The sequence below is a fragment of the Vigna angularis genome, chromosome 1, assembly GCF_016808095.1.
Source record: "Vigna angularis cultivar LongXiaoDou No.4 chromosome 1, ASM1680809v1, whole genome shotgun sequence".
In the NCBI taxonomy this organism is placed as follows: domain Eukaryota; kingdom Viridiplantae; phylum Streptophyta; class Magnoliopsida; order Fabales; family Fabaceae; genus Vigna; species Vigna angularis.
Window position 1 is genome coordinate 22,564,463 of NC_068970.1, and position 11,817 is coordinate 22,576,279.

The 11,817-nt window shown below is 31.1% G+C and overlaps 1 protein-coding gene across 2 annotated transcripts; it reads right to left on the bottom strand.

The window, feature by feature from the left end:
• Positions 1-3,031: 3,031 nt before the first annotated feature.
• Positions 3,032-5,833, bottom strand: LOC108337447 (disease resistance protein RUN1). 2 transcript variants are annotated; one of them, XM_017573988.2, is made up of 4 exons: positions 5,238-5,833; positions 3,928-5,020; positions 3,676-3,836; positions 3,032-3,534 (listed from the first exon to the last, which is right to left on the bottom strand). In XM_017573988.2, the coding sequence occupies exons 1-4, from the start codon at positions 5,720-5,722 to the stop codon at positions 3,114-3,116; spliced, it is 2,160 nt and encodes a 719-aa protein (XP_017429477.1). In that variant the 5' UTR covers positions 5,723-5,833; the 3' UTR covers positions 3,032-3,113. The 2 variants fall into 2 exon arrangements, with proteins under 2 accessions (XP_017429477.1, XP_017429470.1); XM_017573981.2 differs by having other exon boundaries at positions 3,032-3,836.
• Positions 5,834-11,817: the final 5,984 nt, after the last annotated feature.

Genomic DNA, 11,817 nt, shown 5'->3' on the forward strand with positions numbered 1-11,817 from the left:
CTTTGAACCTGTTCTTGCCATTTTGATGATTCCAACCAGTCACATATGACCTATCTACACTACCCCAGCAGTCACTAACAACCCTTGACAACTACTACTCAAATTCATTACCTCACTTCCTCTAAAATACACTAAACCAGCTCAATTCACTTTACACTTTACTTCATCACCATCATAACAAATTACATACAATAACCACTTCCAATTTGCACAAACACAACACTTAGATTCATCCAAACCAGTTCATCAATCACATTCTACAATTTCCACCATTTTAACATTTCAAGAACATACACTCACAAGCTAAAATTCTAACTACAGAGCACTTTAATCACAGAATTCATCACATACAGCACAAATTGATAATTAAAACACAACCTAGCTTCCCTTACCTCAGAGATAAGCAACCCCAAACACAGAACGCTCCAACCGTACCTTGCACTGCAAGGAAACTCAACAGAAACCTACAACTCACCAATTGGTGATAGAGAACAACACTTAGAACCTAATTTGAGCTAGAATTTGAAAGAGGACCAGTTAACCACATGCAATACAGAATCATTGCATGCTCACAGTCTAGAGAAGGACAGAAATGGAAACCACTTACCAGCTGAAGAACACGAAATTGATCGGTCCAAAATGAAGCTCTAAATGCCAGGATCACCTAGGCACCTCCTGATCGTTGAACAGAAAACTCAGCGGAGAGGAATTGTAGAGAGAATTAAGAGAACTCTAAGGAATAGAGTTCTAGAGAGATGAAATGTTCTTAGAATAATGAGAAGTGTTTATAAAAATTTTATTTATATTATAAGATTATTTTAAAGTAAATAATCTATCTCATTATTTTAACACATCAATCTGCTTTATAACACTATTTTTCAGGTCTTTACAAATTAAATATTAAATTCACTTATAATAACAAATTATCTAATAATTTAGCAAAAGTAATTATTTTTTATCACAAAAACTAATATTATATGTACCTATCGGATCGTGATATTTGTGGTGATATATTTTATTCTTCGTGCTTACACATCACGGAAGTGTGCTGATAGAAAGACGAACTATGTTTAAGTAAACTTTTATCTGAGAGATATTATTTTCAAGCAGAACTATAACTGAATGTTACAATTTAATGCACATATTAAAATTATTAATGTTGTAGTAATATTTTATTTTAAAAGTTTAAAAAGACTTTAATTTTACAATAAATCTAGATTTGCAAACTTAGGATTTTATCTTTATATAGAGTTTTGCAAATCCTTTCTAGCAACTAAGAAATGGAGATGTTCTTTCCATTTGTTTTCATAGATGTCGAGGGTAACATTAAATGTTTCAATGCAATCTATACTTCTATTTGAATGAATGTACATAACTTATTATGTCTTTGTCAAATTACCTTTTGTAGAAAATGAACCAAATACATAAAAAGAAAAGTTAAATTGTGTATTTAAGATTTTAGCAAAGTTTAGCTTGATAAATACAAATATATGAAGTTTATAATTCACATACTCATTGACAAGTGTCTAATTTATTTAATATTTCATATCCTTTCGACATTTATTATGTATGAAATTGACTTAATCTTTGATTAAAATAGGTCATTTTATTATAAATTACATAATAAGAAATAAATAAGTAAGAAAACAAGAAATTTGATTTGTTTGTCATGTTTTTAAATATATTTTCGAGGAATTAAGAAATATGCACATTTAAATTCCATAAAAATAACTCTGTTATTTATATGTTGATTTTCTAGTTTAGTTCTAGGATATTTTAGATATCATTTGTAATAAATTTTAGAAAACCGATGGGAGGAGGACAATAACTCCAAATGTTTGTATTTGAATTTATCATTTTGAGTAACTAGACTCTCTCAGGTTAGGATTCAATGTAAACTTCTCTAATTCTATGCATTATTGTTTATTCAAATATATGTTACATTTTTGTTTTACGTGCTCATTATTGGATTTATGCTTATTATTTTGATTATATGATCTCATCTTACTTCATCAACTTAAATTAAGTGAAAAGTGGTTAAGTTTAGATCCAATGTTGCTAGATGCTAGAAATAAATCTCTTTTAGCTAAGTATAAAGTTTTGTTATTAATGAAAGAAGTCATTCAATCAAGGGTTGAGAAATTGTTAATAGAAAACGACTCAAGTGCATCATAAGTAACAAGTAATAAATATTATTATCTCCAGAGGAACTTATGCAACAAAATAACAACTCTCACAATTCACAACTCAAATGGACAAGAAAGCTCACAAAACACAAATAATTTTTTTTTATATTTTTATGAAGTAGTTGGTGTGCAACATGAAATTAACATAAAATATTTACAAATGTTAATACTAGATTTCATCAACTTCATTTTCATGTATACACAACCATCTCAATTTCAAATTTATGTCAAAATCAACTCACAAAATTACTTAAATTCTACTCCTAATAACTTTGAGGATATGATAACTATCAAGTTCCAATTTATTGAGTCTTAACAAGCAACCATACATTAAGCTCAAAAGTCTTAAAATTACTAAAAAAACATATTATATTCCTATATATAAGCTTTATTAGGTATTCAACTTCGTATCTAGGTTCAAAAAACATTTTTTAACCCCTCAAAAACCATAAAAAAATCATGGATAATCAAGTCACAAGAAACATTAATCACAAAAATCAAATATAAACTTGAATTGAATATATATATATATATATATATATATATTTTTTAACTTTTTAATTTATTTTTAATTGCTATAAAAAACAGAATTCATTCATCTCCAAAATAATTCCATGCATCACGGGTCAAAAGACTAGTTTCTAACATACCACACGCATGGAGGCTCTCGACTCCTAAGCAAAAGTTTTTGGCAAGCATGGTTGTTCCGAGGTGGTACATAAAACAGAACACCCTTTTGTGGTCCGAAAAAAGCAAGCTTACCATGTGAAAACAAATTTAGTCGTTTCAGAGGCAGAATAACAAGCTCAAACAAAGTTTGATTCATTGTTTCCGAATCCCCAATAGAGTTTAAATAAAAGTTAAAATTTAATTGCAGTCACAAGTTTTTGCCCATCCAGCAGTTGACAAGAGGGAGGTATGGGGGTGTCAAAGGATCATTTTCCATGAAAGATACAAAAATAAAGTGCAGAAGAATGCAAAACGAAAAGAAAAGAGGAAATGAAACCAAGGTCTCCTAAGAAGAAAGGGACTAAATAGAAAGTTAAAACCTGCAAAATAAAGAAACAACATCCGATTACCCTCGATGTCCGAGTTCTTCAACTTGCCCACAGATATTCGTTCATAAAACCTTAAGCTGTCAAACAGAACGTGCAACTTGGGTTTTCCACTGTCTTGCCCCGTGCTCTTAGAAAGCTTAAGATAATAAGTTGATCTCAGACAAAGTAGCCCATCAGGCAGAATCTTAAATTGTTGATCAAGCATATCTGAGCATTCAAGATCCCCGAGGGAACCAGTTAGTTCGGTCAATGATATCGAGGTCGACGATCGTATTTCCCTTCCACGGTTTCTTAGCGTCGATGTTAGGGAAGAATGTGAGTAACCATCAAAATAAACGTAGTCAACACATTTTATCTGAATCTCACATGCAACTCTCATGAGGTCTTTGCACCATGCAGATAAAAGCAATGGGAAGTGACGTTTTTCATACCTTAACGTTCCATCCGGGTTTGGCGGCAGGAAAAGATTATCATCGGGGAGATAAAATTTCAGAAATCTCAGACAAGGCATCTTTTTAAAAGTTCCTACTTTCAGCGACAAATCTTTAATTCGAAACACATCTACTTGCATGCCCTCCACCTTATCGCTTCCCTGAAAAAAATCAGCATAACACTGAGTCATAATTTCACACTGGTTGAAATTTGAAACACACTTGTGAAGTAATATAGTTTATGTCTCTTACCAGCTTATTCCTCAATACTTTGTATACTTCCTCTTTATCCCTCAATCGGGTGCGTCTTCCTGGATGTGTAATACATTCTTGACGAACTATTTCGCAACCCATTTGTCGTATCAGGTCATGCATTTGTATTATATTCTCATTTGAAACTGTTATAAGAGCTTTCCGTTGGAGAACCTCCACTCCACTAGCTCCATGAAGTCCCCATGCATCTAGTTGCTCTATAACATAGGCTTTGGTGTCTTCTTGGAAAAAGAATGCAATATCTAGGAAGGCCTTTTTCTCTACTTCATGCAGTCCATCATAACTGAATCTTAACACACTTTGAATTTTCTCATTGGGATACTTCTTGAATTTGCTTAATGCACAGTTCCATGTGTTTATAGCACTTCTGGAATGGAATTCAGCACCTAAAACTTTTAAGGCTAAGGGATTACCCGGGGCGATTTTAAGCACCTCTTCAGTTAGTTTTTCATATCCCATTTTGGGTTGGCTTTCATTGAAGGCAATCAAACAGAAGAGCTTGAGAGAATCAAGAGGTTTCATTTCCTTGACCTCATGAATTTGATCAAGTCCTCCACTTGTAAGCACGTCCTGATCTCTACTTGTTATTATCACCCTACTCCCTGCACCGAAGCAAACTGGTTTTGTGACCAGATACCTTAATTCTTCAGAAGTATTTACATCATCAAGCACTACCATAACTTTTTTCCGACCCAGCATTCTTAGAGCAGAACTAAAGAATCTTGCTTTGTTTGTATGGAGACCTTCTCCTTCAAGTAGTTCATAAATGAGCCTCTCTCGTAAATTGCTGAATCCATGCTGTTCCAATTCTTCTCTTACATTGAAGAAACAGCAGCCATCATACTGAAGAGAACATTTATCAAATATAGCACGAGCAATGGTTGTCTTACCTATGCCACCCATGCCCCAAATTCCAACAAAAAGAACTTCATTTGATTCTACTCGCAGTAACGACTGAACCTGTGTAACGTTTTGATCAATTCCAACAAGACCATTTGATTCACTTGGGTATAACTCGCTCAATTTTACTGAAATGTCTTCCACAATTTCATCGACAAGATCAGATTCATTCCTAGCATTTAGAAGAAAGTAAGCAGATATATAATAAATGTAATTCATACAACTTTTCTTTTTCAACACTATTTCTTTGTGTCTGAATCCATCAACTAAATTGTTAATCACTTTGCACACAAACTTTTCTTGTATAAGAGTAAATGGTGAAAAAGAAAAGATACATCAGTGTATGTAAAAGACAAAAGGAAAAAGAAAGAAAAAGAAAAGGAACTTACTCATAATTTGTTGGATAATGAAATCCGGATAAACGACCAGCTTTTTTCAAAGCTGATCTCCAACTTTGTACCTTGAGCATGTTTTCCTTGAACTCTTCTTCATGTTCAGCTAAAGCATATCCATAATCTCCATATTGGTGTCGCACGTGTGATGGATCTATATTGAAGAAAACAGGTAGGACAATCTGTTTATTTGTTTCCATGCATTCAATCATTTTGGCAAGCTCTTCCAGGCACCAATGTGATGAAGCATAGTGTTTGGAGAATACGACCAATAAAATTTTTGAGCCTTCAATTGCTCTGAGAAGTGAGGATGATATTTCACCCCCTTTATCAAGTCTCTCGTCCACATAGGCATCAATATGTTTGCGATGTAATTCTCTTTTCAAATGGCTAATAAGACCTCTGCGGACATCTATGCCTGTGAAGCTGATGAACACATCATGTCTTATTTCACTAACATCACAACAAGTTGAGGTTGCCATTTCGCATAATCAAGACCAATATTTTTCTTAATGAATCAAATCTGTCCTTCCCACAAAAATCAAATAACTAAGGAGCAATTATTGAAAGCTTTATTTTCTATGCTTCAATGAGGCAACTTGTTTGTGGTAATTTATGTTATTTCATTATGAACTGAACTGAGGAGAAGTAAAGTAACGAGTACATCAGAATTGGATTCGCTAAAGATTTTTACGCGAAAAGTTATTCGGCATTTTCTTTTATGTGAATATGTTCCAAGTTTTATCCACTCACTTCAAATAAATTGTACCAAATACATGCATAAGGAAAAATCTTAAAATCCATAATATACGAATTCAAAAAGAATTTTGTATTTTACAATAAATATTATAATTTGGTATAAAATTTATTAAATACTTGTAAAATGAAAACGCACTCCAAATTTGACAGTAATTTGTTAAAGACTGATCATTATATACGATGAATGAAAACTAGTATGAGATATAACACATATTCTTCAATTCTTGACAAGGAAAATGAACTAGATACTACGATAAAATTATTTTATATTAGTTTTTATAGTCAATTCTAAAATTGAAATAGGAAGAGTCGTCACTGAAATCAATTTTTTTAATTTTAATTATGAACTAATGTACTTTCTGCATTGGTTATGATTACATTTATACAGAATACCCGCACATTCTACATTATTTATTCTACATTATTTAAGAATAAAACTAATGTTGAATTATTAAGAACACTCAATAGAGTTGATGAATTCTATATTGGTTATACTCATAATCAATTTAGAAAATATATATTCTAAATTGGTTAATAAAAGTCTGACATTTTTTTAACGTGTTGTTTAGTGAGCATTTTTTATTAAAACCTAGGTGATACACTATTTATCTTCTATATAATAGAAATGACAAATAAACATATTTTGGTGGATATTATCGAGATCTTATTATTTTATCTCGTAATTCTCTTTTTTTATTTATGTATTTTTTCTTCTAATTGTTTAGCTTATTCTGAATTTACACAATTTACTTACATCTTTACCTACTATCACAATTTTGATTGCACTTTTTTTGTGCGATTATGATGAACAGTGTATCATTAATTTCAATGAATCAAATACATCTTACAATTTATTATTTTTAGTGATTTTTATTTATTATTTTCTTCACGTGAAAATATTTGATTTGGAATTATTAATCTCATAACCTTTCATCTATTAATAATAGACAAAAAACATTAATCTTTTTTATTCTTCTTAATCTTCAACTTTTGTTTTATTTAAGAAATTTTACATTCGTTAGCATAATTTTCATTATCTCTTAATGGTTCAATTAGTTATAAATCTAGAAAGTTTTATCAAATCTCCAATATATTTTCCATGTTATATCATTTCCTTAAATATACTTTTTTTTTCTTTTGTGCGATTTGTGTATCAAATTATTTTCAAAACACATATTTGATCCTTTTTACTTATATATAATACTTTATTTGTTTGTTTATTTTTATCAAGAATACTTTGATGATTTCTTACATAATTATTTTATTTTTCTAATTCTTTATCATAAATGTAATTTTATCATCATAGTATAATAATATTTCATTTATTATAATATAATAATTTAATGTCATTATCATTAATATTGTTTATCACCATTCACCATAGATTGAAATTCAAAATAAAATATTTCAGTCTAAAATTGAACAATTATTAGTTCAATGTTTTCTTCTCGGTATGATTTTATTCTAGTGGTATATTATCATTTTTATTAATCAGTGTATAAAAAAACATATATCATTAGAATTTAGGAAAAGAGAGTAAAGAGACAGTTGAAATATTTTTAAACTTAATATTTGTCTTTTTTAAAAATATTTTTTAACTTTATCAATTTTGTTTCATTATGTGTAAAATTAATAGATGTTTTAATTGTCATGAAATTTTATTTATGTGTAATTATGTAATATTTTATATTATTTTCAGTTTTATCTTATTTGGTACTTTGATTTGATGTGTAAATTATTTCTTTCTAAATATTTGAGAATATAGTTCTTTTGATATTTAGTATTTGATAATATCATGTCTTATTTGCCATGATTTTTTTATAAAGATTAATTAATTGATATTGAAACAGTAAGCAAATGGATAGGAGCATGAGTATCAATATATCCATTACTTGGGCGAAGATGGAATGAGATAAAAAAATTATACCCATTGGATACAGAGATGGGGATGACTTTTTTTTTTTAGATATGGAGATAAGATAATGAGATTCATTCACACTCACTCGCTCTCATACCTATAAATATTAGACAATTTTAAGGATTTATGTTTATAAGTTTAATAAGTCTTAGAGTTTACAATGAGAATTTTTCAGGAATTAAATGCATAAAGAGTTAAGTTATAAAAACAAAACATGTAAATTATATATGCAAACACTATTAGCTTATGCTTATTATATTTTTAAGGCATAATTTTTAATTTGGTTTTCATATTTAGACATTTGATTTGTTTTGATCCTTTTATTTGTTTTTTACTCAATTGAGCTCCAATATTTGTTAAATAGAGTCAACATGGTCCCTTTTGTTAAATTGGTGTTAATATCGTTTGAAAGATGACTACGTGTCAGTCCAATAAAAAGGTCTAGTTAGTATATTGGTTTTTATATTTCTCTTATGACTTAATTAAGTCTTTATATTTTTTACATGAAAACAACATGATCCCTTTTTCATAAGTGTTATCCTTCACAGATCTTGGGATCGAACCTAAAATCACAATTGGATTCATGTGTCAATCTTATTAGCTGATATACTAGATAAATGACACACCTTTACATGCTAAGTAAATGATACAACTTTTACATGTTTTGTAAATGATACACTACTTAGTATTTGATATATCATATACATACCAAGTGGATGATATAATATAGCGGTTACATTAAATGAAACAATATTTAATTAGAGTTGAACCCTTAAAAGACACTTTATGAGCATAAAAGCATGAAAAACAAATTTTCTCTATTACATATCAAACTGTTGTAAAAGCTAAAGATAACATACCAATTTAAGATAAAGAAGTATCTTATAAAGTGAAAAAATTAAACAACATTTATAACATAACTATATTCACCTTTCTTGTATTACTTTTATACTAACCACTACAAAAAATCATGAAATTTTTGATGGAATATTACCACTGAAATAAATTCGTCGGTAAATTTAAATTATCAACAAATTTTATTGATGAATTTTGAAAATTTCAATTATCGATGAATATTATCGATAGACGCATTATAGACAGAAAATTTTATTGGTAAATCCATCAATAATGTGTATTTTACTTATCTAGGAACGTGAACTCCTAGAGTACCCCGAACGATGAGGACACGCAAATCAATGATTTTGTTCAATAATGTTGTAATAAAATGAGTTATGAAAAGTATATCTTATTTCAAGGTCAAACCTATATTTATAACTTTTCAATTAGGTCTGACCCCTTAATTAATGAATTTTATTATTTTTATTAATTATCCATTAATGACTTTTATTATTCTAATACTTATTAATGACTTTTATTGCTCTAATTAATTATCATTAATTATCGGTTAATCAATATCTTTGATCGGTTGATTATGTCATTATTAGATGATTGACCATCCGGTTTATGAGTGACTGTCATATAGTACACCTTATATGTAAGACACTCTAATCAAATCGAGACTTCCATGTTCTCACTAAATTATTATAAAATATCCTATATGTGAAATTGTATTAGAGGAACTATCTTATAGTCTTATTGTTATTGCATGAACATGATAAAAAATCAACTCGCAGACAATATTTAAACCCTCCCTACATCTTTTTTTTTGTATGTGAGAGATGACTTACTTGAAATTTGAGATGTATCTTCATAATGAAAAAAATTCAAGATGATACCTTGGTTCTTGCACAAATAGTTGACATCAAACTTATTTACAAAGATTTTAACACTACTGTTATAGTCTCGATCATTCAGAAGTTAAAAATATTTGTAGTAATGAACATTTTATTATTTTTCTCACATAAAATTTAGAACATTGATTTTATTGATTCAACCATATTAGTATGCTCTCGTGATTATTCTTTATTTATTTTTCTAAAAGATAGTTTAAATATGTTTGCAGATCTCCAAATTGGAAGTATTGTTTCTTTTCGTCTTCCAAGTACAAAATTTCTTTTTTTTTTCTTTGATTTTACAATATGTTATTTTTATACAATGTCCCTAGTGATTTCTATGATCTCCATCAGCTGTCTTTGGGTAGCTTCAGAGTTTGCGCGTGCAACCTCCAAACTCTGCAAGGCGACCGTGTTCTGATGTACCAAAGCAGCGTTCTGCTGTTGAAGCGCCTCTATTACGGATTCTAGTAGCCTGGTGTGGTCAGACGCATCACGCTCGGTAGGTTGAGGAAGTGGTCTTGGTGCCATTTATTCTCTCTGATAAGCAGAGAAAATAATCATTAGTTAAATTCGAACGGTTTGATACACTCATCAAACGAATGTTGAGCACACAGCACAAGCATAGTATGCTCATAACCTACAGTGTTCCTTAAGGAACAAAATTGCTCTGATACCACTAATGTAACATCCCAAAAATACAGCCAGAAACTACATAATTGGAATAATCACGTTTCATAATAATTCAGTACAGTTTTTCAACTAAAAGAACGAACGCGCAAGGACGAACGTCCTTACAGGAGAGTTACAAATTAAAGCCGAACATAAATGAAATCTGACCGAACGGTTTACACAGGAAAATACCGAACGGTCGAACATAACCAAAATAAAGGATGAGGAGGTCGAACGACCACTCAATTAAACACCTATACTACTAGCCGAACGTCCTACTATTCGGTCTTCACCTCGACTTCTACCAGATTCTCTTCTTCCAGCGCATCTTCCAGCCGCTCGTCTCCTTCTGCTCACATCCACACGGATGATCATTGCAACGATAGGACGAACGTACAAAACGAGACAACACAAGGAAAAACGCAGGGTAAGCTTATGTAATTTAATTCATGCATCAACATATAAATTCATGTAAACAATTCATCACACATGCACATTTCAACGTACGCATTACACCAAGCCTATCACTAGACCGACCGTCCGGACTGTATGAATTTCGTGTAGCTACGACGTTCGCGCACCCGGGTGGTGTGGTAACTGGCATTCTCATCAGCTGCCACCCGAGGTTAGTCCATTCCGTCCAAAGTACCCCTAAGGATTAGGACCTCCTACCGTTCCCACGCATGACGTACCCCCTCTACGTGAGGACGAGTACTCACAAAACATCAGGATCGAATCGCTAGCTAAGTCTGGCCACGGTCATACTTTACAATTCTCATAATCATCCAAGAGTCGTTCCTCCCCGGAACGCTCGTTCAAAAGCCACAACGTTCTTTTCATCTTAGATACTCATCATCATTTATTATTCACTATTCCACATTCATTTTTATCATCAATAGGAAGACCATAAAATACCAAACGTTCTGTCCCCAATAAGAACGAGGACGAACACTATGAACGGGATCAAGAAGACGCCCGTTCTAGATCAGAGTACGAACGACAGAGTTACTATCAGATTTGAGTAATATCAGGTTCCAAGTGACGAACGTTATTTACCATGTGAATCAGTTTAATGAACTGACTCTCGTGAGTTCAAACCAATACTTCAAGGAATAATTTAAGTGTGGAGGCTCCAGGCTGAGTACATAGAATGTAGACACCTCAAGACGTTAACGAACCATATTTAGAATAGTTCTCATACTGAAATCCACTGTCAGTCAATGACCGAACGTAGTAAAGGAAAGTTCTTCTGAAGTTGGACGTACGCTATTTCATTTAGACTAATTTTACAAGAATGAGTACGAGCGCTCGGTATAAGACCGAGCACCACTTAGAGCGAATGCTGGGAGTAAGACCGAGCTCAATTTAACTTATGATAACAGACTTAATAAATATACTAAGAGGCTGTCGAAATAGTGTTTACGAACGAAGAAAATATACTATTCATATATATATATATATATATATATATATATATATATATATATATATATAT